Source organism: Mastacembelus armatus, chromosome 7, assembly GCF_900324485.2.
Source record: "Mastacembelus armatus chromosome 7, fMasArm1.2, whole genome shotgun sequence".
In the NCBI taxonomy this organism is placed as follows: Eukaryota; Metazoa; Chordata; class Actinopteri; order Synbranchiformes; family Mastacembelidae; genus Mastacembelus; species Mastacembelus armatus.
The window spans coordinates 8,027,289-8,054,707 of NC_046639.1; the positions used below are offsets into that span (position 1 = coordinate 8,027,289).

General features: G+C 40.9%; 3 protein-coding genes across 3 annotated transcripts; 2 read left to right on the top strand and 1 right to left on the bottom strand.

The window, feature by feature from the left end:
• Positions 1-1,141: 1,141 nt before the first annotated feature.
• On the top strand, positions 1,142-5,885 carry nkain5 (sodium/potassium transporting ATPase interacting 5). Its single transcript, XM_026332966.1, has 7 exons — positions 1,142-1,283; positions 2,188-2,325; positions 3,287-3,367; positions 4,611-4,808; positions 5,322-5,382; positions 5,645-5,718; positions 5,809-5,885. The coding sequence occupies exons 1-6, from the start codon at positions 1,230-1,232 to the stop codon at positions 5,698-5,700; spliced, it is 588 nt and encodes a 195-aa protein (XP_026188751.1). The 5' UTR covers positions 1,142-1,229; the 3' UTR covers positions 5,701-5,718; positions 5,809-5,885.
• A 1,581-nt stretch (positions 5,886-7,466) lies between these two features.
• ythdf1 (YTH N6-methyladenosine RNA binding protein F1) lies at positions 7,467-13,593 on the top strand. Its single transcript, XM_026332982.2, has 6 exons — positions 7,467-7,836; positions 8,217-8,244; positions 9,175-9,269; positions 9,358-10,986; positions 11,561-11,605; positions 12,061-13,593. Exons 1-6 carry the CDS (start codon positions 7,807-7,809, stop codon positions 12,073-12,075), a joined length of 1,842 nt encoding a protein of 613 aa, XP_026188767.1. The 5' UTR covers positions 7,467-7,806; the 3' UTR covers positions 12,076-13,593.
• Positions 13,594-22,726: 9,133 nt separating this feature from the next.
• Positions 22,727-26,865, bottom strand: LOC113145837 (glucose-induced degradation protein 8-B homolog). Its single transcript, XM_026332950.2, has 5 exons — positions 26,386-26,865; positions 25,942-26,069; positions 25,434-25,630; positions 24,831-25,028; positions 22,727-23,979 (listed from the first exon to the last, which is right to left on the bottom strand). The coding sequence occupies exons 2-5, from the start codon at positions 26,060-26,062 to the stop codon at positions 23,806-23,808; spliced, it is 690 nt and encodes a 229-aa protein (XP_026188735.1). The 5' UTR covers positions 26,063-26,069; positions 26,386-26,865; the 3' UTR covers positions 22,727-23,805.
• Positions 26,866-27,419: the final 554 nt, after the last annotated feature.

A 27,419-nucleotide genomic window follows, 5' to 3' on the forward strand; every position in this document is an offset into this window, starting at 1 on the left:
ACCGTCCTGCCAAGAAAATAACAGCATCAGTCGTTTAAGCAAATGTCTGGATGCATTAGACACATGTGAAGAGGTTGGGCTGGTTAGATGTGTCAACAACTTTACCTGGGAGGTCAATGTCTCCAGTTTACGGCTAAGAGTGATGCAGTGTCCCCATGGCATCTATCTTAATCCAAACCATGTTATTTCCCTAAGCCTAGCACACATGACAAGTGTTTCAGCATCTTTACCCAACAAAACACTTCACTATAGTAGCTATAGAGTTTGGTCAAAAACGGTTTTGGTTTCAGGAGGCATTAATATATGATGTCATCCTGCACAAAGAACAAACTGGAAAATGTTTACACATGTTCTGGACAGCACTTCCAAATCACTGATGATCTAAAAGGATATAACGTGAAGACATAGACAAATATAAAATAATTTCTCTGTGTAATAGGCAGCCTGGACTTCAAACATATGTATCTCATGGTTCCTATTACACTAAAAAGTAATAGAGTAATAGTAACAACAATATAATATAATATATTATAATACATAATAATGTATATATGTAATATATAGATCATGTATATATGTAATATATATCAATATAATATAATATAGTAACAACACTTTAATGTAGAAGCTTCCAAAGGATAAAATATAACTTTCAAATTGTTATAAAATTGTTATATATAATGTTATTGACTTGTTCAGGCTGAAAAAAGTCCAAAAGTGAAAAATATTTGTTTGCAATAAGAGAAAACAGAGAAAGAAAAACTGCTCATTTATGCATAGAGGGAATGTTATTGTGGCTCGTAGTGTCGCATTTGCTTGAATTATCTCTGGGTGACAAGAAACCAACAACAAGAGAAAATGGACCAAGTTTACAAACTGGGTCAGTGATTTGAACACATGTAAAGGAGCTGCATGAAATGTCCTTCAGGCCAGAATCTGTCAACCTTGCAAACAAACAAACAAACAATTCCTCACATAATAGCAATGTATGGAAGTGCACTCATCTCTTTGGTGGCACTGATGGATCCTTATACAGCCTACCCTCCCCCTTCTTTGTAGTTTCCACACAGGGACAGCCTACGTGTTTTCCTCATGAGGTAAAGTGCACGGTGCGTTGCCTCACACGTCTGGCAATGGATCTGAAGCTCCGCAGGTCTGGCTCCTGTGTTTGAGCAATTTTTAAAATCCAGGCTCTTCACCGTGGTTATTCACCTGCTCATCAGAGGAAGATGGGCTGCTGCTCGGCGAGATGCATGCTGATCCTGCTGTGCTGTCTGCAGCTGGTAAGATGTTTTTTCTCTCTCACACATGATGCTTTGACATAAACACCTGCTTACACATCAGCCTAGCTGCTTGCTTTCCTCGTTGAATTAACTTATAGAAATATAAATCACAAGAAATATTTTTTAGGAATTAATCTGATGAAAAGACTATTTCCTAAAAGTTATTTTCTTGGGGCTTTAAGGCTTCACCTTTTCTTTTTTTCTGACAATATAAAGTCTTCCATTTAGACTATGGACTGCAACATTTTAATAATCAGCAAAACATTAATGCCGGTTTAAAAAATACTGCAAAACTGCAAACTAAAATTAAATATAAAAATTTGAGCTGAAACAATGAAACCAGTCTTTGGAAAGAGAATTGAAACTAACAAACTAAACAGGAGGTGTTCAGTTTTACTTATTGTCAGTTGTTATTTTTAAACAAAAATGTCAAAAACATCCACTAGTTCCAGCCTCTTAAATTCCGATATTTCCAGGTATGAACGAAACAACTGGCAGATTGAGCATTAAAATCAATCAAATTAATTGTGAGTTGCAGTCCTATTGAAATTATGCTCAAAGAACTTGTATTGTTATTGGTGATGCTGATGAGAAGCAGTGAATACCCACCACTACAACCACCACAATGAAGGGCTGCCCCCACGTTCTCCTCCTGTGTGTTTCCCACCCTGCCCCCTTTTATGACTGGTGGGGGCACCGTCCTCAGAGGGCGCAGCACTAAAACCTAGGGCCTTGTCCCCTGTGGGTCAGTTGCCTTGACAACCTACAAGAAAAAAATACAACTTTACGTCTTGCAGAAGCAGAAGGTCACAGTCTAGTCATCTGTAGCACAGTCTCAGCTGACAGAGACTGGCCAAACAAAGTCACTGTCTGTTGTAACTTTCTGCTCCTTCTGACCCTCCAGATGACTGCTCTGGAGAGGCAGGTGTTCGACTTCCTCGGCTACCAGTGGGCTCCCATCATGATCAACTTCTTTCACATCATCGTGGTCATCCTGGGCCTGTTTGGTGCCATCCAGTACAGGTCACGCTATGTTATTATGGTAAGAAACCAGTCTGATTTAAAGTCTGTGTGTCAAATAACTTAATCTTGAATGTTGGGGTATATCAGTGCTTCCTAAAACTTTTTGACCCTCTGGAGGTATAGTTTGATATTTTTGGGTACTTCCTTAATTTGTTTAGTGTAACACAAAGAGTAGAAACAACCAGATTTTTAACATGAGTAAAATCACCTATTAAAACAATGTCTGTTGCAGTGACTCACGTGGCTGGTTTTGTTTTATGATGATATTATTATTAGTTTTATTTATGCTACTGGAGGCATTTGTGTGTGCAGCTCTTTAGTCCAAGACAAATGTCCCTAAAGGGACAATAAAGTATATTGTATTGTAAACACTACAAGTAAAAATCCTCCATTCATAATCTCACATATGCAAATGTACTTATGAACTTATCAGCTAAATCTGAAATATCTAAATTAACAGCACTCTTTCTGCAGTAAAATGTCCCAAGTAACTGATATTATTATATAACATAATGTTTCACATTCTACTCATCGGACCTTTAAGTCTGTACTTGAGTAAATGTACTTGTTTGCTCTTCACTAATGAAAACAACAAGTCTGGCTTTGTCCAAACAGAATCCATGTGCCATCACTTTTAAAGCTCACATTATATCTTGTTTGTAGGTTTTATCTTGAAGACATTACTGCTAACATAAACCAGTCCAGCAAAACCCTCTGTCAAACAACAAAGTGCTATGTTTCTAATTTGTTTTTGATTGGATTAAAGAAACAAGAGATCAAATGTTGATTATTAAGCCTTATAGGTGCTTCTAAGTGGATTTGGTTTTCATTGGACCAAGCCAGACTAATTGTTTTGACTCGTTACCAGTCTTTATATGTTACAGAATGTAGAATTGTTAGTTTAATACATTTTATTATGTGTTTGTTTGTTTTGTTTTTTTTCATTTTTATTTTATCATTATTATTATTATCTTGCTCAGTACTTGCTGTGGATCTTGTTCTGGATTGGCTGGAATGTCTTTGTGAGCTGCCTCTACTTAGACTTGGGAGGGCTTACAAAGGTAAGTCTAATGGTCATGTGAGTGTCTGTTAATTAGAGACCCACAGAGCTACAGCAGCTAAATACAGTGTTCAGCTCTTTCTGTTACCAGCTCCTCTCAGCAACCTGTCTCCAATTACAGACACATGACAAAACTCCTTTCCAGTATATATTTCTGTTCTCATTTACACAGTATTGCATTTCAGGAAGTGACAGCAGCTGTTTTTGTCACCTATCTAAACTGGAAGAGATATGGAATTGGCATTGATTGGTCTTTACTGAATAAAATAACAAGGGATAGCATTAGTTAATTAAAATGATGATTCGTGATAGAAATAAAAGTGGTGACAGTCTGATTGATTTTAGCAGAAAGATGAATTGATGATGATAAGTGGAGCTGCTAAAATAATAAATTCATTAAGCAATTAAAAAATATATTTAAGGAGCATCCTATGTACTTTTAATTTGTCATTTATTTCTGTAAAGCACTTGGAATGACTCCGTGTATGAATTGTACAATCAACTTGTCTTGCCTTGCCATTAATGCCCTGCAGAGGGGGCTGAGAGGATCACTGGAGTCTTTACTCCAGTAAAGTCTTCACTTGGCCCTGCAGCAATAGAACCAGAACAACAAGAGTGTTTAACAGCGTCCTATCCAGGCTTTCAGGCTGCTTCATAGCCACCTCACTGTGGCCATTGGTGGCATAACTGCAAAAATCAGAATATTACTGGATTACTTTTACTATTTATAATTGTGATTGTTTAGTGGGCACTTTAAAGTGGGTGTTACTTTTGCTCTTTGCTCTCAGAGAAACTCTCTGACTACAGAGCAAAATGCTAAAATGACAATAAAGTTAAATTGAAATGAATTGAACTAAATTGAATTGCATTGAATTGATAAGTCTTCTGAGATGTCTTTTTTTCTGAGGCAGGCTTCACTTAAGCACATGATTCTTGTGAATAACAATCTCAGGATGTTTGGATGTTTCTGTATCAACCAGAGTAGCTCTGACAAACACCTCCAGTCTGGGTTCACTGGTTTGTAACGCCTGACTCCAGTTAGCTCTTGTTGGTATCAGTACCTGATAGACTCACATACTTTTTCCATCATACACTGTGAATGACGGAGTGATGTATTCCTTATGGACATGGACAATACTTTGTTTATTATTGTAGATAAACACATTTTAAGTCAATTTTGTACATAAATTTACATAAATTAAAACTTGAGAGCTGAAGTGTTTCTGTCTGATTTCTCACTGCAGGACAGTGATATTCTCTCCCTTGGAGTGTCGTCACATCGTTCCTGGTGGAAGGACAACGGGCCTGGCTGTGAGCATGATGACCTTCCCTACGCTGCGTGGCAGAACCAGCAAAATCCTGAGCTGACCACAGTGATGCACTGCTGGCTGGAATACCAATACATAGAAATCCTGCACAGCATCGTCCAGCTCCTCATATCAGTGAGTCTCTCTCTAAGTAACTCAGGCGTCACATTAGTCCCTGTGTTTACATCTGAAACTGAACTACTACACAGTGTTTTAAAAACTTAAATCAAACTGCCAATTTATTAACTTCCTAATATTGTTTTAATATCAAGACATATGTATATGAGCATACAAGAGTGAAAACTGATATATCAATCATATCTATTAGGGTGCAGAGGTTTTGTTTAGTCTATGCAATCAAAAAAAAAATCACAGTTGAAAGTGACGTCTTTTAATGTCTGGTTTTGTTTGACCACAAGCTCAAAAAATCAATGACATTTTTTCACAGTCTCAAAAATGAAGAAATGGTTGGTTATCAAAAGAGTTGCTGTTTATCTTTATTTCAATACTTCAAATACTGTATCTGTAACATATGTGCAGTCAAAATTTATTATCTTTATTTTACACTGCGATGGCGCTTGTATGAAGCAGCGTGCAACAGATCCAGACACAGGATTAACATTATTATTTTTGCATCCACTTCCACAGCTCCTGGGATTTGTTTTTGCCTGCTACGTTGTCAGCACTTTGTCAGATGAGGAGGACAGCTGTAAGTAGCTCCTCATCAGTGGTAGAGACACACAGGAGAGATGACATGAAACCACTGTTATTAATTTCACCAATATAATATACATTTTTACATACAAAGTATTATTATTTTCAGTTATGCATGATGATGAAACATTGTTATGATATGTTCCCCCAAGATCAGCATGTTTTATATCTGTTTTTATATTTTCCTTTTACATTTATGGGGTTGATTTATGTTTGTGTATCGTTTATTTACATTGTTCTTTCCCCATTTATTGTAGTTCATTTCATTGGTGAATTTCATCATCCATCTAAACCTTCTCAGTTGCTCTTCTAGTGAAAAAAGACTTGATTGGTAGGTATAAACTGACAATCCCTCAATTCATGCATCAGACTTTTGCAGCTTTTTATCCAGTTTCTCATATATTTCTATAATTTTGTTCAGATTATAAATAACAATCTTGGGCGGAAGAAGAAACACCTCTGAAGACTGGTGGTCGATAAAACAACTGTCACAGATGCTGAACTGTCCACAGTCAAGAGGGGAAAAAAATCCACTGAATCACTATAAACTTCACAGTTACACAGGTTTTTTCCACAGGCATCAAGTGATGTAGATATAAGTGAAAGCCTGTTTGTGAGTGTGCACGTGTGTCAAACAGACAGAAATCACTAGATATTAAGCACTCAGATACAGTTAGCTTAAAGAAAACTGTGATTTTAGGTTTGTAAATAAATGTCTTTTCTTTCTGCTGGTTTGTAAAATGTATAAGTAACCATCCCATGTTGTGTATATGATATTATTCAGTGAAATAAACATCTATAGTACAGCTTGTATTGAAGTGCAGTACACATTTCTCTACTGGTAAAGAATCTCTTGAAAAGACCAAAAGCAACACTGCCTCTGTGTTGCTGTATGGGTGACATGTAAAAATGTGGGCAGTGCGGTTTTATTTTGTGTCCATCCCATAATTTGTTCTGCTGCTCACTAAATGTGTATTAATCCTACACCCCAAATAGCTTCTGACAAATACACTATTTCCTCCTGATTGAACAATAGTTGCCTAAAAACAAGCGTACTCATCTGTTTCTATTTAGCCTTTAAAAATGAATCTGTACATGTGTGGAGTCATTTTAAAAGCTTTATGTCTTCATCAGGAATCAGTGTGTTCAGAGGTAGGGGCACAGTGTTTATTTGTTGTTTATTGTTGCTGTGCTTTTCTCCCTCCTCCATCCTCTCACCCATCGAAGCAGATGGCCTCCCAAACTAAGCCCAGATTTGCTTGGTTTCTATGTGAAGTGCCTTGAGATGATTTTTATTGTGATTTGGAGCAATACAGATAAATTCAATTGAAGTTGAAGTCAGGACAGTGTTGAAAGACTGATAGACGGCTAAATTCTTGATTAGTCTTATACCCATGAGTGACAAAACTGATTATTTATTCCAAATATATATATGTGACCTGAAATTGTGTGTATCCAGTTGTGTTCATATTTGGGCTTCAAGTAACAATTATTTTCTTTATTCATTAATATACCAATTATTGTCTTCATTTATCTTCTGATAAGGCCTATGGAAAGTCAGGTAATGTAAGAAAAACAATCTCCTTTTTATAAACAGTGTCAAGAAACAAAAACTATAAAACGTGATCATTTGGTCCATGACACAGGGAAAAGGTTAGAAACCCGTCAGGTTACAGAAATTAGGAGAATCAGAAAAACGTAAAGGGATAGTATGAAAGATTTCCCTCTGACTATTTGAAGACAGCCGGAATAATTAAACTAACGGGATATTGACGAAAAGTAAAGCCAAAAGGTGGCAGTACTGCAAAATACGGGCGCAGTAGATCCCTAAAAAAGACGAAGAGGACGGACAGTAACTCGCTGATCTACATGTGCACTCATTCATTGTCCTAAGTCTGATTCAGTAACAACTGTAGAGCTGCTGGGATTCAAATTCATCTATGTACAGTGGAAACTACTGTTTTCGCTGCACCGTGACGCTTTTAGCGCTCTGCGAACATATCACTCAGTTGCAAGGGCCGACGGTAAAAGTAGTGCACTACATGGACCAGTGGTAAATACAGTAGTTACGGACGCGCACTGGATCCGTGGCGTAACTTCCGCCAGGTAGATCCCGGATGAAGCTGCCATTGGGGCAAGTAAGCAGGGCCACCGAGGCTGGTCGGGTTTTGGTCTGACGGCGCGGGTCGGAGCGGTTTGCGGCCCTGCTGGATTAATGTGGACAGGGCAGCGCGGAGGGGCAGCAGGCCTACGACGAGCAAAGTGTCCGCGCCGAGCGGAGACACCGGCGGACAGCCGCCGCTGACGGTGCTCAGCTGTTAGCCGAGTGACGGAGCAGGGAGGCGCTTCTCCATCATCAGCCTGGGCACACAGCGGGTTGGCACAGATCACACACTGTACGTGCTGTCAGGGCGGATGAATGATGTCTGCTGCTAGTATTGACCCTCAGGTAAGCAGCGAGAAGAAAATAAAACATCCCTTCAGGCTTCAGTTTTTTATTTCCACAGGGAGGCGAGATGTGCGTCCCAGTCTGAAGGCGATGCCCGCCCCCCCCTCAGCTAGTCCGCTATTCGGCCAGCTCAGAGCTTAGCTAGGAAACTGCTGTAAATACCCACGGCCTGGGCCACAGCAGCACTGGGCATCTAATATACCATAATATTAAACACCATCTAGCGCTGAGGGCCTGCATGTGTCAGTCAGGTTTCACAGGAATGGGATGCATCAGTATGTATCTAGAACAACGTGTCTTGCATGAGATTCGTGACCAATGTGGGGCTGTCTCCTTTTCCTTCTTTCACATGTGTCCCTCCTTCATACATGACCACTAAGACACCCAAAGGACAAGATGCAAGCAAAGGTAAGAAAAACAAAAACATCTGTTTAGCCTACTCCCAGATGTTCCTGTGTCTAAAGATTACAGATACAAACCAGGTTAGTTGTCACCTGATGTTTTATACAGCGCTCTGCAAACGATCACTGAGGATGCTTTCATAAATAATGCAATTAATAGTTTTTATTTAGCAGTCAGCATCACAGCCTGCAGGAGACAGACAAAAGCATAAATCAGTATTTGGTGTGACCACTTTCTGCCTCCATGATAATGCGTGATGGAGAGGAATCTGAACTGTATCTGATGCAGCTGACTCATGTGTTATTGTAGTGCTCCAACACACATGTTTAAAACATGTATGTTTTTGGATGTCAGCATCACATTTTGTGATCCACGTTGCTGTTGTGTGTAATTTTCGAAACACATCATTCTGAGGTAAGCAGCTTATCAACTGAAAACAGCTTGCGCATTTCAAAAGGTCAACCACCTCACTGTGCAGCGCCCCCCCCCCCTCACCAGTGAGTGTCATACAGGGTGATCTGTTTGAAATCTCTATGCAGTGCTGTACATCATTCATGTTGGTCACATGTGGGAAGTTTTTAATTCCCCCCCGCCATAGGTTTAGTACAGCTGCATAAGTATTGGCAAACTGCACAGTTGCTGATAGTGCTACTAGTAGTAGTAGTAGTAGTAGTAGTAGTAGTAGTAGTAGTAGTAGTAGTAGTGCAGAAAACATATTATTTATATATTTCCACTGAGCACATCCTGTTTTGCTTTGGTTTTAACCACAGTGTGAATAAGGTTATATCATCGGAAATCTATGCAGGTATTGTGTAATAACTTGCCCTGTATGTTGGAGTATTTTAGCCTGTGTAATACATTTCTCATCATTAAGTTGTTTGGAACTGTTTTGAAATTCTGGTGTGCAGTTTTTACAACAGTTTAATTTTATTGCAGCTTTTCCAGTTTCAGTTCAGAACGGCTCCCTCCACCAGAAGGATACGGTCCATGACAATGACTTTGAGCCTTATCTCAGCAGCCAGTCCAATCAGGTGGGAAGTGCCTCAGGATTTGAATAATTTAGTATCTGTTTTACAACATTGTGTTGCCTCAACAAATTGTCTCTCTTTCATCTTGCAGAGTAACAGCTATCAGTCCATGACAGACCCTTACTTGTCCAGCTACTATGCCCCCTCCATTGGATTTCCTTACCCTCTCAGTGAGGCCCCTTGGTCTACAGGAGGGGACCCTCCAATTCCCTACCTGGCACCCTATACCCCCCTCAGCAATGGAGATCATCACTTCATGCACGACACAGTGTTTGGGCAGCCAGGGGGGCTCAGCAGCAGCATCTATCCACACAGGTTTAATTTTTTCCCAGAGAACCCTGCCTTCTCTGCTTGGGGCACCAGTGGTTCTCAGGGCCAGCAGACTCAGAACTCAGCCTATGGGGGAAGTTACAGCTACCCACCCAGCTCTCTAGGAGGCACCTTAATCCCTGATGGCCAGACAGGTTTCCATAGTGACACCCTGAGCAAGGCTCCAGGTATGAACAGCCTAGAGCAAGGCATGTTGGGCTTAAAAATAGGCGGGGATGTGACAGGAAGTGGCTCGAGCGTGAAGAGTGCAGGCTCCGTGATCGGTGGAGGTGGCAGTGTAGCTGCAGCTGTTGCCACGGGCAACGGTAGCACACCAATCGGAATGCCCCCTCCGAAAACGACATCGTGGGCTGCTATTGCTAGTAAACCTGCCAAGCTTCAGCAACAAAAGAGCAAGAACAAGTCTAGCGCACCCATAACTGCAGGAGTTCTGCCTCCACCTGCCATTAAACACAACATGGACATTGATACATGGGATAATAAAGGAACTGCTGCCAAAATGGCCCCTCCTTTGCCCCCACACCACCGCCACCAACCTCAACTGCACTCCCACGCTCCCAGTCTCCTTCCTCCTCTTCAGCAGTCCCTACAGTCTGCCCAGTCCCTCGTGCAGCAGATGACCATGCAGGGTCCTCCACCCCCTCCTCCCCAGTCCTACCAGAACCACAATTCCACTTCAACACCTCAGACCCGCTGGGTAGCCCCACGCAACCGCAACTTATGTTATGCTGGCGGAAGCTTAGACAGCAGCAGCTCTTCTAATGGTGGTGGTGTGGGTAACGGAGGCGGAGGTGGTGCAGGTGTGCCTCCAGAGCTGATATCAGAGTCCCACCCAGTGCTGGAGAAGCTGCGAGCAGCCCACAGCTATAACCCCAAGGAGTTTGACTGGAACCTGAAGAATGGTCGAGTGTTTATCATCAAAAGCTACTCTGAGGATGACATCCACCGCTCCATCAAGTACTCCATCTGGTGCAGCACTGAGCACGGCAACAAGCGTTTGGACTCAGCCTACAGGGCAATGAACTCTAAAGGGCCCGTGTACTTGTTGTTCAGTGTCAACGGCAGCGGTCATTTCTGCGGCGTGGCAGAGATGCGCTCTCCTGTAGACTATGGCACCAGCGCTGGTGTTTGGGCACAGGACAAGTGGAAGGGAAAGTTTGATGTGAACTGGTTGTTTGTTAAGGATGTGCCTAATAGCCAGCTGCGCCACATCCGCCTGGAGAACAATGACAACAAGCCGGTCACCAATTCGCGTGACACTCAAGAGGTTCCTCTGGAGAAGGCAAAGCAGGTGCTCAAGATTATTGCCCAGTACAAACACACCACCTCCATCTTTGATGATTTTTCCCACTATGAGAAGAAGCAGGAGGAGGAGGAGGTGGTGAAAAAGGTAATATCCTATACACTTAAAACACAAGACTTGTGACATCTATAGGGACTGTATGAAAGTGTTGAGTGTTTTGTCCACACTCTTAATCAAAAATATATTAAAAAATAGAATATAATAGTATTAGCCTGGAACAGTTGTATTTATAATTTAATATTGTGCCCCACTTGAGATATTTAATATCTTAATACACTTGTATCGGATATAGATATTTTTTTCACACTGACTCTAATATCCACATTCTAAGTCAAATTCATGGTAAATGTATATGATAAATAACCTGCTGAAGCTCTTAACCACCATAATATTTTTGCTTGAGCCTGAAGTATAAATAATACGATAAAATCTTATAAATATTGCCAATAATTAAAACCACTTCCATGTCTGAGACACAGAACCAGGTGCAGGTTGGAGCTCTTCTATGTAAATGTGATAACTATATCTCTGATAGAGACATCACTGCTGTCAAAACCTGAATGGCCCATCTTGTTGGTGTAACTCTAATCTCTCTTATGAATGTATTTTTTAATATGATTTTTCAGTAAAGCTTTACATGTTTTTTTTTTTTTCTTAACAGAGCTATGAGCCCACTTCAATACAGAGCCGATCCCGAATTGATCAGGTAAAGTCTCTTATCTTAATTTTAGCTGATATGGCCAACATGAGAAAAGTAAATGTGTACAGAACTACATATATAAAATCATCAAACTGATGTTTAATGCACGAACTGTGTTCTATTGTTTTTCATTACACCAAGCAAAATTTCCATATGTGTAAAATAACTTCAGCGTCTCATTTAGTTAGTTTATAGTGGTCTGGACAACAAAAATTTTGTAAAACAATAACAACATGGTTAAGTTAAGTCAATGTAATTTCACTAAAGGTAAATTATATTGAATTGTTACTTTTTGGCTCCTTTTTTTGCAAATAAAATCTTTGGTCATTTACAGCTACAAAAGTGGTGTAGTTTTCCCCTATAATATAACAGGTGTCTTGCATCATACTGGTTGATCATCTCTGATCATTTCTTGTTTTTTTTTTTTTTTTTGTTTGTTTTGTCTTTATATCTCCAATTAGGATCGTCAGAAGTAAACCACAGAAGTCAGCATCTGAATGATCAATCATCAGTTGTGCTTGGATGGACATACTGAAATTGAGATTTAAAAAGAAGACACAAGGACATAAAGAAATTTAAACTAATATTTTTTTTTTTTCTATTTAATTTTGACTTTAGAACACATCAAACTTTTGAGCCACATTTCTCCTGGTTCCCCCAACTTAAAGATGCGTGCAGGGATGAAGCTAGTTCCACTAGTTGAATCACTTCAATAATATATATTTTCTTGTTTTTTCTGTATTTTTAAGCCTTATAAATCTTATTGCTATCCCGGAACTTGCATTCTAAACTAAATATAAATATCTGCACGTCTGTTTTGAAAATCTCTTGACAACATGCTGCTGATATCCAGTGACTGTTCACTTTGTGATTTGTGTGTTGGAGAAATGTTAAGTGCTTGTATTGATTAATCTTAACAAGTGAACAACACTTTATTGACAAATGTCTGCTATCTATGTGTGGCCAGTTGTATTTTATATTATCAGAAGAAAAAAAGTTGTGTAATTCCCCCTTTTTCGTGTGAGGGGTGTCTTACTATGGTGAAGGAATGTGTACACTGAAAGTTTCCGTATGCATAGACATAATTGTGCAAAGTTGTGACATTAGAAAGCATAAATGTTAGACAAATATTTTGAATAACACCTCACCTGGCTTACATCTTATTTAAATTTAACATTAAGGTGCAGAAAATGTGTGATGTTTTTTTTTTTTTCTCTCTCCAGAGTGGAGCCTTAACATTTCATTTCAGCAGTAGTGTAAATGAACTTTTGTTTTTCGGTACTGTACCTCAAAGATTTCAGCTAGAGATTCAGGGAAAAGATGTCTAGAGATCAGAACACTCTTGAAGGTGGTCCCTCTCTTTCTTGTTTAAAGGATGGAAATACAAATATACTGTATGGGTTCTGGTTTTTGTCTGTTTCGGTTAAAGCGATTTTTATTTTCATTTGTTCCCTGCTGTTCCAATAGGGGGCTCTGTTTATGAAACTTATGGAGGTAATGTAGCATGTACTGCTTTGAAAACTCAAGCCAAGCCCATCACTTTGGCTTTTGTTACTTGTTCTCTTTAACGTCATTATAATCTTGGCATTTTCATTATTTTCATTGCTATAACCTGTCCACGTCATCCTCAGAAAATGTAAGCTTTAATGTACTGGCATTTCTAACTGAGATCGCCTCAAAAATGTAAACTGTAGCATTATACTTAACTGATTTATTGTCAAGTGTATGAAAACCCAGAGGTTAGCCTATATGGTATATGTTTGTGACCTTTTTTTAAACTGCTTGCTGTACTGTGTGTATATGTATGCAAGAGTGAAAGAAAAGAGAGGGAGTGTGATTGTGGTGCCATCAGAGATATATAATGATATTGGAATACAGAAAATTTATGCAAAAAAGTTTTAAGTCACCCCTGAATTAAATATCCATTGTATCAGAGCTCATTATCATATTCTTAGATTTGATCATGTTCATCATTAAAGATATACTTATCTGTTGTTTGTGTTTTATTTTAATTTGTTACTATATTTGCATACATAATCATCAGTTTTATTCATACTGTCCAAAATCCCACATTTGCCACATCTTGTATCTTTACTATACCCATGTCCTGGACAATGAAAAACTCCAAAAGTAATACCCTAAAAAGCAAAAATTATAACCTGTAAGAATTTTCACACCATCTGTTTTACAGGACCTATACAGGAACCATTTTTAAATCCATGTGTGATATAAGGTTATGAATATACTATGTTAGTCATATATGCGATTGTCTGGGCTGTGTAGATCATAAGAGATCATTTACAGTACAAGTTGATAAGAGTACAAATGAGTGAATCATTTATGTTTCATACATGACACTGTAAAACATAAAACAGCCTAACAGTGTTCGTGCTACTCCCACCATGGTGTGACACAATACACAATCACATACGAATGCCTGATCACTAAATACTTTTCATTTGTGTCTAAACAATATTAGGCAGAGTACAGATGATACAACTGACTGCTACCTGCTGATAACTGGGTTGTTGTGACAAATATTATCCAAAGATTGTCACACACATTTCTGTGTGCTGCTTATGTTTGCACATACTGTACTGTAGGGCTGCAACTCATTCATTCATTCATTCTCAATTAACTATAAGTAATTACTTGTTTGCATCAAATGTCAAAAATAGTGAAAAAAAAAACATTGAAATATATGAAAAAATATCAAGGCTACATTTTTTTTAATTTGTAAAGACAGACAGGAAATGTTTGGCATTTTTGCTTAAAAATGAATCAATAAAACAATGAATCTATTATCAAATAGTTGCAGATTAACTAGTCGACGAATTGTTGCAGCTCTAATAAATAAGGATGAATTTATGATTTCACTGACTTTAAATAGACCAAACCATCAATCAAGCAAATACCCGTTAAGAATAATAATTGCTAGTGTCAGCCTCCATACAGGCTATTTTGATGCCCTGTGGACAATGCAGAAGTAGCCTGTAGTACGTATGGAAGACCTTTTGTATGAAATTACACAATCTGTAGTAAAAAAAAAAAAGGGCGCACTGGGTCACAGGCGGTCTTTGTTCTAAGAGCAGGTGTTTCCTCTCTCTCTCTGCAGATGTTTCACCCTCTCCGTCTCCATCGGGGATGCAGGACGCGCAGAGTGGGATTCCTCTCTTGGCATTCACCGCGTGCCTTAATTGTATGGCTAATAAATCAAGGTCCGCCGTGAACACGAGGAGCGGCAATCCTGTCCCTGACCGAGGAAACTTGGAGCTTTATGAGCATTTCACAATCAGATGATGAAACACGCACAAGAACAAAACAACATCTCCACATAATTTCTGTAGGCCGTGCGCCACTGCAGTGCAAGGTCACTGAATGCCTAAAAATATATGTGAGCCTATTTCACATAAATACAACGATTGATTTAAGATGTAGCTCAACAATACGCCTCTTCTTCTTCTTCTTCTTCTTATCACTGCTGGTGTAATGGCACACACTGAAGCTCCTCTGGTGCGGCCTCAGGTCCGGCTCCAGCGTATGCAGCTGCATGCCCCCATTCCGCACCACGGCCGCTGGTTTTCGGGTTGCTTTTCAGCTGACACTGCTCACTGAAACGATTACAGAAAGATGGATCCGGTGAGGTAGAGCAGTTCAGACAATGCCGAGCACAGACATCGCTGTCAGGAGAGGCGGGCGGACAGGCCCACACTTGATATCCATGCAGATTCAGATTCAGGGCGAAAGACGCTTCAGCTGTGTCGGGCCTTCGTGTTTAATATAGCTAACAGACTGTTCCTCGGCACGGTGGATAGGACATTTCTCCACACCGAGTCTACCCATACTGATGTGCTGTGGCTTTATAGGCTAAAGCAATAACGTCATGACGTGGATGCGCTGAATGCTGCCCCCATTAAAGCGTCTGGCAGACCAGGTTAATGTAATGTATTGGATGTGCTGCCGGACCGGCTGTGGTGCTTTGTTTCCCTCTGTGCGGACGGGAAAGCTCTGCGGGCTGCGCTGACCGGGGTGCTGAAACCTAAAGACGCACAGCAGCTTTTCCTCCAGCCTCATTCTGTCAATGCAATTCACTCAGCCCTTTATTATGTTGTTGCTTTCCCTCAGTGCAGCCGTAGGAAGATAGTTCCTAAAACATCAGTCGTCAGGTCTACACCATAATGCAGGACTGTGTAATCTCAATCTTAGTTTAATACGCTTCATATATTACGGTCTATTTTAAACCAGAAGGTAGAAACATAAGTTCCCTTGACTTTAGGTCTTTTGACAAGATTAAGTTGAGTTAATGACTTTTGATTAAGTTAATGAACTGCAGATAGTCCACACCTCTCCCTCTCTCTCAAATGAAGTTTAAAGAAACATAATCAGTATATTAGCAGACTTCCCAGCATGCACTGGGTGGACATTTGACTCTGCACAGATTTTTTTTTTTAATATGAGGAAAACATCTAGAAGAAAACTTTAGTTTTTTAGTTCACTCACATTTTAAGACAGCAAAGGAATTCATATGTTTAAGTTGATCCAGTTATTGGCTCAAAGCTGACCAGGCTGTCCATTGATCAGATTGCATTGTGGGTAATGTAGACACCTGTGTCTGAATGTATTGTCAGTATGTAGCCCAGAGTGCATCAACCAGCCCAAAGTATGCATTTATTTAGTGTGCTTTCTCGGAAATATTATACCTTTTCTTTGTGTCTTTATTTTATTTATTTATTTTACACATCATATAAAAATCAGACTAGGCTTCCATGAATAATAGACTATGGTTTATGTGGTGAAGATTTGCCCAAAACCATCAGACAGATAGGAATTTAACACAACATTTGTGTGGACTAAATCTCATGACTAGAAGTTGTTTAGACTTTTTATACAGACCAAAACACCTCATGGTGGTGCTAGAGAAAAGTCAAGGGACCACTAATACTGTTAGGAATAATCCTCTGAGTATGATGAACATCTTTACACAATTTTTTAAGGATTTATCAGTTGTTGAGATATTTCAGTTTAGAGTCAAGCCTTCTCTATACTCTGTTAAAGTACGGTATTTGATTATTATTAGAAGAGTATTTTCACTTTATTATTCATGGGTACATGGCCGACTACAGCCGTAATTACTGTACCTTTTAATAAACACTGCCACACAATGAGTGCCCAGAGTCCAGAAAGTAAACCAGTGTGGAAGAACATGCTTTCCCAGCTGTACGAATCGTGTTATGAAACAGAGGCCCCATCCCACCTGCTAATAATGTTCTGAAAGAGCAATGAAGAGAAGAAAAAAAAAGGTGTTGCCATGGATGGACAGAGTGTTTATGAGTGGACTACTGTATATGAGTGTGTACACAACATACCCCAGGTGACTACTGCTGTGTATGGTGCTGAATAAAAAACCCCTCTTCCCTTCCACTACACGCTGTGAGCAAAGACTGGACAAAGACTGGAAGAAAAACAAAGACATCATAGGTCCTTTCAATAAATATGAGCTTGAACAGTTCAGTCACACTTTATAGCAAATTGTGAATTATTTATTAATCATTGGATTTCACTGGATTTATCATTTTCTACTTCCACTTTTCCAAGTGTAAGGATCTACCTATCTTCTCAGTAGAACTTATTTTCATATTCATGAGACCAGCAGTGTGAGAGCCAAGCTGAGCCAGAAGAGGTGCGCCAGTCATAACAAAAGCCCGCAAGGCTACAGGGATGAGCAGGATATGTGGTGCTACAATATTTTACCAGCTGATATGCTCACTGTAACTAAAGAACAGGATACTTACAGCTTACTATCATATCAGACCTGTAAAATCCAAAATATTTTCATTGGAGAAGCTGATAACCATATTTTATGTGTCTCTCCTAATGAAAAACAACATAACAATTAAGGGATGATCAAAATAGGATCAAAATCTTCAGCTGATCAATTAAAAAGTTAATCAAATAATTGTTGCAGCTCTACTTTCACGCACTTTCACTTTATAATCAAGGTAGACTGGTTTAAGTCAATAATAATAATAATAATAATAATAATACATTTTATTTCATGGCGCCTTTCAAACTCTCAAGGTCACCTTACAGAGAGAAAAAGGAAGCATACAGCATGAAATACATAGAGTGCATTAAAACAACAATAAAATCAACAATGCATTAACAGAGGGCCAGAAAGTAAAGGCAAAAGTGCGGAGCATCCAGGAGGTGGGCGATGCACAGCAAAAGCAAATTGAAACACAGAAACCCAGATGACAGAACAACAAATATGAAACAATATGAGACAATATGAAATAGGCAGAGGGTGGTAGAACATCACGGGCTGCTTTGAGAAGTTAAGACAGTTAGGTGGAAAACGCTATACGGAACAGATACGTTTTGAGTGATGATTTAAAAGTTGATAAGTCCGGAGACGACCGGATGCGATGAGGGAGAATGTTCCAAAGGCGGGGCGCAGTGTGGCTGAAGGATCTAGCGCCCATGGTGGCCAGGCGCACTGTAGGGGTGCAGAGGAGAGTGGAACTGGAGGAACGGAGAGTACGAGGCGGAGAATAGATGTGAAGTAGATCAGTGATGTATGGTGGGGCAATAGAGTGGAGGGCTTTGTAGGTGAGAAGGAGGATTTTATAGTTTATACGGAAGGACACAGGGAGCCAGTGAAGTTGTTTAAGGACAGGGGTAATATGATGTGAGAATGGAGTTCTGGTGATGATTCGGGCAGCAGAGTTCTGGACAAGTTGAAGTTTATGAAGTGATTTGAGAGGTAGACCAGTGAGGAGTGAGTTACAGTAATCCAAACGAGAGGTGACAAAGGCATTAACGAGTATGGCCGTGCTATCGATGGTGAGTGAAGAACGGATGCGGTTTATGTTACGGAGATGGGAGTAGGCTGACCGGGTAGTGGTATTGATATGCTGAGTGAAGGAGAGAGTACCGTCTAGGATGACACCCAGGCTTTTAACTTGGGGGGAGGGGAGGACAGTATTGTTGTCAATTAAAATGGAGAAGGTGCTGGTTTTAGAAAGGGTGGATTTGGTGCCCACGAGGAGAATTTCAGTTTTGTCGGGGTTGAGATTCAAAAAGTTATGGGTGAACCAGGATTTGATATTATGTAAGCAGGTAAGGAGGGAGGGAGGGGGGAGGGTAGAAGATGGAGCAGCAGAGAGGTAGAGCTGGGTGTCGTCTGCATAACAGTGGAAATTGATGTTATGTTGCCTAAAGATATGTCCGAGAGGAAGGAGATAAATAATGAAGAGGAGGGGCCCCAGGACAGAGCCCTGGGGCACGCCACAACTGACAGTAGAGGGCTGGGAGTGGAAGTTCTGGAGATGGACGGACTGGGTGCGGTCAGAGAGGTAGGAGGTGAACCATGAGAGGACCGAGCCGGCTATGCCGATGGAAGCAAGGCGATGGAGGAGAATATTGTGCGAGATGGTGTCAAAAGCTGCAGTTAGGTCAAGGAGGATGAGGATGGAGACAAGGCCAGAGTCTGCGGCTACTAGGAGGTCGTTGGTGATTTTGACCAGGGCAGTTTCAGTGCTGTGAAGATGGCGGAAACCAGATTGAAAGTGTTCGTATAAGCTATTGGCGGCAAGGTGGGTATGGACCTGGTGGTGGACAACTTTTTCAAGAATTTTAGAGAGGAACGGGAGATTGGAGATAGGGCGGAAGTTGTTAAGGTTTGCAGGATCGAGGCCAGGTTTTTTTTAGGATTGGTGTGATGATGGCTGTCTTGAGTGATGGGGGTACGATACCAGAACTGAGGGAAGTGTGAATAATGTGGGTAAGATGAGGAAGGAGAGAGGGGAGACAGAGCTTGACGAGGTTGGTTGGTAGGGGGTCAAGTTTACAGGTTGAGGGTTTGGATTTGAGGATCAATGAAGAGATAACGGTGGTGGGTGGAATGATAAAACTCGAAAGCGGGGAGGATACTGATAGACAGGGTAGGGTACAGTGGAGGCAGTTCGCAGTGTCACAGATGGGGGGAAATTGCTGGTGTATATTTTCGATTTTTGATGAGAAGAAATCCAGGAAGTTATTGCACAAGGTGGTGGAGAGTGAGGGGAAGAGAGGAGTATCGGGAGGGCCCAATAAATTTTTGACAGTGGAGAAGAGGGAACGCGTGGAGCCAGAGGCGGATACAATAAGAGAGGCATAGAAGTCAGATTTTGTTTGGGTAATGGTTTGCTTGTACTTCAGTATGTGGTTTAGGTATAAGTCCTTGTGGGTGGATGAACCGGTTTTTTTGAAGAGACGTTCAAGGCGACGGGCTTGGGTTTTGAGGAGGCGGAGTTCGGGGGTGTACCACGGAGCAGAGTGCGTAAAGGATACAGATCTAGTTTTGAGTGGGGCGAAGTTGTCGAGTAGATTTCGTAGCTCACGGTTGAAATTGGATAACATGTTGGAGAGGGACGGTGTATAATTAGAACATGAAAGGTTGTTGAGAGCAGCAGTGAAGGAGGGGAGGTCGATGTTCTTTAAGTTACGGAAGGTGATGGTGCGGGAGAGGTGGGTTTTGAAGATAGGTAGTTTGGAGTTAAAGCAGACTAGTTTGTGGTCGGAGAAGGAGGTGTCGAGGGTAGAACATGACTGAGCTGTGACGCCAGAGCAGCAGACTAAGTCGAGGGTGTGGCCTAGAGAATGTGTTGGGGAGGTGATGTATTGTTGGAGCCCAAAGCTGTCCAGACAGGAAATGAAGTCTTTTGTTGTGGTGTTGTTGGGATTGTCGAAGTGGATGTTAAAATCACCAAGAAGAATTATGTTGGCTGACAGAGAGATGAGGTTGGCTAAGAGGTCAGACAGTTCATCCAGGAAGGTCGGGTTGGGTTTTGGTGGGCGGTAGATAGTGGCCAAGAAGGTTGGTGTGTGACCGTGAATACGTGCTATGAGAGCTTCAAAGGACTGAAAGGTGACAGTGGGGTGGATGGATATTTTGTATTTAAGGTTGAACAGTATGGCGAGGCCGCCACCGCGTCCCGAGAGGCGTGGATGGGTGAGATATGTGAAACCAGGAGGAATAGATTGATTAAGTTCAGTGAAGTCGTTGGGCTGCTGCCAGGTTTCAGTTAAGCACAGGATGTCGAGATTGTGTTTTAGAATAATGTCAAAGATGAGGGATGCTTTTTGAGAGAGGGAGCGAACGTTAAGTAGCCCAAAATGAGTGTTATGGAAAGGTGTAGAGTCCATGTGTCTGGGGATGTTAGCTAGAACAGAGTGGTTGATCAGGCGTATACCAGGTTTCCTCGGCTGAGGTCGGGAGGATGACCAGATGGAGGGGATTGGTAGTATGGAGTCAGATAGTCAGGCTTGTGGGACAGAATGGACAGGTTGTCCAGTGTTAGCGTGTGGGGTACAGTGAACTGCATGTTGAATGTTGGTGGAAAGTATATGGGAGCCCAGGCGGTTGGGATGCAGACCATCTCCTGCAAAGAAGGCAGGTCGGTTCCAGAAGAGGTTGAAGTTGTCGATGAAATGGAGATTGTAGGACAGGGAGACAGACTTGAGCCAGGTGTTGAGATTGAGGATTCTGCTGAAGCGGCCAGAGCCTCTTCCAAACGTGGGGATGGGACCAGACATGAAAATAGTCTTACCACAGTTGCTTAGGAGGTGGAGGAGAGAGAGAAAATCCTTTTTAGTTAGTTCAGACTGGTGGAGTGACGTGTCACAAGTTCCGATATGAACAATCACTCTAGAGATGGAAGACGGAAGTGTTGGCAGTAATCCAGGAAGCATGGCCAAGATGTCTGAGGTCGTAGCTCCAGGGAAACAGTGAGTAGTGGCGTTGAAAAAGCGTACATTCCTTATAGTTGAGTCTCCGATGATTAACGTGGTTGGGGGGAAAAGGGGGCGTGGAGAAGTCGCCAGTAGTTGGCCGTTTGAGTCCTGTCGTCTTGTTGACTGGCGGGGAGGCGGGGCGGTGACATCAGGTGCTGAGGTGGAAGATGGAGGCGGCAGTTCGGTTGGTCCGTAGCTAGGGTGCCCGTGAGTGTGCCTGAGCACGGCCTCGCGAAGGATCCTACGGCGCACTGATGTAGTAGCTGAGCGGGATGGAGACTGTTTTCCGCCGGGGCAACGGGCTTCGCGAGGAGCACTTGGACTAAGGCGGGGGCAGCGGGTGTCGTCAGAGGGGAGCGAGAGCAGGTGACGGCGCCGAACGACATTGGCGGGTGACGGGTGTTGTTGGGATACCGGAGCGGAAAGATCCGGTACGTGATTGGCAGATGAGACAGTATGTAGGTCTGGAGTGGGAGAAGACAGAGGTGCAAATCGATTGGAGAGGTCTAGGGAGGGACGCGGAGACCCGTGGTGATATTTTTTCCGCCCACGAACCGCAACCTCGGTCCAGGAGGACCGAAGACATGGTGTAGAAGAGGAGGAGGGTCGTGGACAGGTTGACGGGTCCCATGGCTCATTTGTCAATGAGCATAGTTTACATTAAGGGCAATATAAAAAAAATTCATGCACTGTGTAATGCAGACTGACTGTACGATGGTGAAATGATGTTATGTTTGTAAAATTCATTTTTTTAGCTCAGATGGATAAGTAAAAACTGGAATAACAGCAAGATTGTACATAAAGTGAACTCTAACATGGTTAGTGTGATCTAGGACTTCTGTGCCCTCATCTGGGCCACAGGTATTGTTCTTCTGGCTCCACTTCAGCTGAATCATTGGCAGTGTAAACCTTATGATCCAACAGAGAACCACTGAAACTGTTCCCATCCTCTCCTGGTGTGTGTTTGTCAGCCACTCAGAAAACACCAGTGACTTGTCCATTATCTGTGCAGCTCCAACACTTCAAGATGTATGATGCTTCAGCCATACCTCATATCCTCATACAGACAGGGCAAACAAGTTTAACTTCTTGGTACAAAACCCATAAGAGCACCTGGATATAATTTGCAACAGAGTAGAGGTACCGCTGGTGGCTTCACTGGGAATAGTTACATATTGCATCTGAAAAGGACAGAGGCATATTTGTTGTTTCAAGCTTCCTGTTTTACTTCAGAACCATCACCAAATTGCTAAAGTAAAATCAAAAGCCTGAAAAAGAGTAACTCTTCTGTCGCATACACACACACACACACACACACACAAACACAAACAGCTCTTTTATGATTCACAAAAATTTTGTTTATTTCAATAACTGCAAATCTGATCTTAAAAATGTTGAATAATAAAAGGGATGTGAGCTCTCTGGGTCTCAGCATTTCTCAAAGCCAATACCTATAAATACAATACAACCTTAAAAGAAATTAAAGATGGACATCTAGCAGCAAATCTGTTTCTTTTTATAAAAGTAAACAAACCAAACAAGCAAGTATCTTTGCCCATGAAAAAAGGTACACTTACATGCAATGAAAGTGAAAATGCTAACAGCTTTAAAAAGTGCAAAAATCAACAAGAAGTCCTGTTGGCTTGAAAAAGGCTCAGGGGACTCGACTTGGTAAGAAGGACATGTCTGCTTTCATTTAGGACCCATTTCACTTTCTCAACACATCTGAAATCACTTTTATGAGGCAGTTCATCCCAGAGACATATTGTAGAGGTACAATAAAGTTTGAAAATGTAGAAAGCAAATGGTTGATTCTACAGCTAATGATACTAACATCCTACTAAATAAAAATGTTAAATAATATATTAATTAAAATAATATTGCATTGATAAAGTCTATCTGTCCATTCAATTGAAAAAAATAGTCAGAATTTGTTTATGTGATTTACGTTTTAAACTTATTTCTGCAGTATCTTCATTAACTGTAATTCTGTGTTTACTGTTTGAATGATTACAGTTCCTCTTCATCCTGGGGGCGCCCAACACACACACCACACTAATAAGATTATTCATTTACACCATCAAACCCACTTTCTGGCAAAATAATGTCTTGGTCGGGAAAAGTTGTCACAATAAATAATACTACTGGCTTAGGCTTTAGAAAGACAAAATATAAAACAGCAATGTGAAGTTTTTTTGTCTTCAAGATCTATTTAAAATTCAGGATCAGTATTTAAACTAAATAAATTCTGTCACTTTGCAAATACAGCAATTTACAGTTTGCACAATGAGTAAAGTTTTACTTCTCAAGAATGAAACATGAAAAAACAACATAGCATTTGTTTATACATATATGTTACCTGGTTGTCACACAGTCACTGACTGATCATAAATTAAGGGGACATGGGAGGTGTTTGCTCTTGTCTGGTATGTTCACTTCGGGTCCTCGATGGTGCCTGTGCTAAGGTCAGTCATTTTGGGATATTTCACCTTCTTCTGGTCCAGCTCATTCTGTGCCCACAGCAGTAACTTCAAGAGTTTAGCCAGTTTAGGTGTTGACTCCCTGTTTTCATAGTCCAGCACAGCCTGGTTCACTTCACTCCACACCTGCGCAGCAAGACACGTGTTGCAGTCAAAATGAAATGACAGTTTCTTCCACAGGTGCTTATCAGTTGCATTCACTTTGTTCGTCATCCTTATATAGAGTCTCACACACCTCTGACACAACCAGCAACAACTCAATAGCCTAGTTCCAGACCTCTAACAGTGCTTTCACTATTTGGGTCAAGCAAAGTCAGATGTGCTTGTCTATTTAGTTTGGTTCATTTAGGCCTGTGTGAAAAATGGTCAACTTCGAGGGAATCTGGTGAATTTTGGTGGTAGTGGTGGTTGCAAACCCGCAAAAGTTTGTGATAGTTGATGTCATTCTGGCATGAATGCAAAAGCCAATATGCAATTAAATGCATAAATCTAATCTGTAAAGGCACTGCACAGTCCTTATTTATGATAGACATTTTGGTAATCATATTGTAAAGTACACACATCAACATGTGAATATAGTGTCTTTCCCAGATACAGTCAAAAACACTATGTTCTGTTTGTTTTCTTCTGTCTATTGAGCATTTTCCTGATAAAAGTACAAAACTTTTTTTAACATACAAAATGCCTCTCTGACCAAGCTGCCACTGAACTACAACAGTTTACACACATGTACCCAATAAAGTGGCCAATGAGTGTAGAAATATCTTTAAAAAAAAAAAAAAAACAAACAAAAAAAAAAAAGACGAGGTGCTTTGTTCTGTAACATTGTGGACATAACAGGAAAAAAATGTTTAATTCTTTTTCTTTGCTTGGACAAAAAGAAGATGCACTGAAATCACTGCTCACACCTCATTTGTTTAGCGATTCAAAGACAGAGGTGACTTAGTCAATGAAACGAAACAATAATTCAGTCTGACCTTTTGCCGCTGCATCATGTTGAGCAGGTCTCCAAAGGGGGACTCTTCTGGGTTGTCAAATGCCAGAAGGGCTAGTGTTCTCTCCATCTCTGTCAGACACTCTCGGCTCTCCTCCCCCTGCTCGGCCAGCTGTGTCTGCGCAAACTCCAGTGCTGACTCAGTCTCCCTTAGCCTGATTAACTCAATCAAATGTTGCTGCTGCAATGACAAAAAAGTACAAATAAAATAATCAATGCTGATGTTCAGCCTTTATCAGACTTTCCTTGGTATTAGAAAAACATCCAATTTAACCATGACAAAAAAACATCTCATTATGGGGAATGGGAGGTTGGATTATTATCTACAGGGAATGGGGGAGTTAAATGTTTATTCACATTATTTGGTGTTATTTCAGTACTGTCACCATTCCTTACTCTCAATGCTACTAAGACAGAATGTTGCCTTTTACCTTTCAAAAGTCTTCATTCCACATAAAACTCAGACTAACACCTTCTGTCACACTTACATGACATTAAGAATTGGTCACCAACTAGTTTTCAATTCACAGGCAGGCACTATAATCAGAACCCCTGACACTTATTATAAAGCACTGTGCAAATGTACCTGCAGATGAAAATACAAGTATCGATTGGTGTCCAGGAGCTCGGGGTGTAGGCTGTTAATTAGTGCGATTGCCTCCTGTATCTGTCCCTTCAGGATCATCTCTCTAATCTTTATCCTTTCATCCAGAGAGTCCAGGTCCACGCTTGGCTCGATACCAGACTCCATCCGGAACTTCTCCGCTGCCTCTTTGAATCCCTCTTGACAGAAATGAAACAGATGCAGCCAGAGGCAAAAAGGGAAGTTAATAATAAAGCTTCAGAAGTGAGTTTGCTATGTTGATAATCTTAAGTCATTCTGAAAGTAACAATGCCAACATCCCCTAGTTCTAGCTTGTTCATTGTGAGTATTTGCTGTATCCAGTATTTTCATATTTCCAGTTGGTCGAATTTAAGTCAAATTGATGACGCTGCGTTAAAACGAGTTAAAAGACATTTTCACAGTTTTAAACACAAAATGATTAATCATGTTGTTCAGCTCACAGCCACTGTCCTCAAGCTAGATGCCTTACCTGTCACCAAGTAATTCATAATGAGCCGATTCATATCCGCCCTCTGTATGTGAACATTGTTTAACTTGTCCATCCACTCCTCTTTTGTGATGTCTTCTGGCTTTTCGGCATAACTCATCATTGGGATCCTGAAAAGCAATAAATCCATTGGAAATCCAGCAAAACGGGAACAAGACTGACACAGCTTGGTCACCCTTTGTACCTACATGAAGAGTAACGTTACAACCGTGCGGACACATAATAACAACTGGACGTACATAGACGTAACATGCGTTACAAACCAAAATGAACCGAACAAAAGACACTAAATGCCTGGCACAGACTGTTTTTCAGTGCTTGTTAGCGTCACTAGTAAAAATGATTTTGAAATTCTCCAAAACAAACCCATTTCCTCCTGGGAAACAGCCCTGGCTAGCTAGCACACCGCGCGTTTACACAACTTACCGTACAAACGCAAGATCTGGCGATTATCCTTTCGTGCAGGCGCGACAAGACAGTAATCGAACAGCAATGTGCAATCTCCTCAGTGCTTTGGAAACTAGTTAAAGAAACTGTAAACTGCGAGTACACGATCAAGCTTTTCGCGGCTAGCTAACTAACCAAGCTAATGTGATAACCTCGCGATAGGACCGTCAGGCCCGAGAGCTCTTCCATTGGTGGGGACAGTGACATCACGGTTGCCGAGGAACAGTTCGGGTCAGTGCAGTGACCGTATAATGTTCAGATATATGTTCATTTAATGTTATGAATGAAAAGCCTATATATATATTTATATTGTATATGTATATCAGTATTGACATTTAACGGATGCAATGGACCACAAAGCTATGGTTCAGGGTGCAGGTATTATTCTCTGTATTGATGCCAGGTGTTATTCCTCAAACTAGTGCAATGAAGCTGCCATATTTACTCTGTCATGTGCACTGCTCTGAAAGTAAGAATGTGGTCAAATGAGTTCGCTGCAGCAAAGTTTTTGACCTAGTGCATGCTCACAGGTCAAGCAATTCATGCCTATATGGGAGATTTTGGACCCAAGTGTTAGAGCTTTCCACCGCTATCAATAACATGTCAAATGAGTGAATATCTCTTGGGACATGTATGTGTATTCATGCATCCATGCAGTCATATCCAGGACAAGCAGCACTGAAGCTGTGGATGCTCATGGTGGCCCAACTATTTGCTATGACTCTTACGGATGTGTTGTCTTATCCTTTCTTTTTTCAGCTCTTAGTTCTAAAGTTTTGAAAATACCATTAGTAAAGAAAACACCACCTTTCAGTGATTCAAATATTTATATTTGCCACACCATAGGATATACAGTGCAATGTAAAGTGAAACAATATTTTTCACAGAGAATGAATAAAAATATACTGCTCCCCACCTTTAATGAGAAAGAAATAAAATTTTGTGAAGTTAATGCAAAGGAGGGCTTGAATAAAATTCTATACTGAATTATAAGGAAGTAGTGAAGGGTTTCT

Excerpts from the sequence above, each read along its gene's own strand:
- ythdf1 (XM_026332982.2), top strand. The coding sequence starts at position 7,807 with ATGATGTCTGCTGCTAGTATTGACCCTCAG. Across the intron at positions 9,270-9,357 it reads TCAGCAGCCAGTCCAATCAG|AGTAACAGCTATCAGTCCAT; the intron begins GTGGGAAGTGCC and ends TTCATCTTGCAG. Across the intron at positions 10,987-11,560 it reads AGGAGGAGGTGGTGAAAAAG|AGCTATGAGCCCACTTCAAT; the intron begins GTAATATCCTAT and ends TTTTCTTAACAG.
- LOC113145837 (XM_026332950.2), bottom strand. The coding sequence starts at position 26,062 with ATGATGAGTTATGCCGAAAAGCCAGAAGACATCACAAAAGAGGAGTGG. Across the intron at positions 25,029-25,433 it reads ACTTGTATTTTCATCTGCAG|CAGCAACATTTGATTGAGTT; the intron begins GTACATTTGCAC and ends TTGTCATTGCAG. Across the intron at positions 23,980-24,830 it reads ACATGATGCAGCGGCAAAAG|GTGTGGAGTGAAGTGAACCA; the intron begins GTCAGACTGAAT and ends CTTGCTGCGCAG.
- nkain5 (XM_026332966.1), top strand. The coding sequence starts at position 1,230 with ATGGGCTGCTGCTCGGCGAGATGCATGCTGATCCTGCTGTGCTGTCTG. Across the intron at positions 1,284-2,187 it reads TGCTGTGCTGTCTGCAGCTG|ATGACTGCTCTGGAGAGGCA; the intron begins GTAAGATGTTTT and ends CTGACCCTCCAG. Across the intron at positions 2,326-3,286 it reads GGTCACGCTATGTTATTATG|TACTTGCTGTGGATCTTGTT; the intron begins GTAAGAAACCAG and ends TATCTTGCTCAG.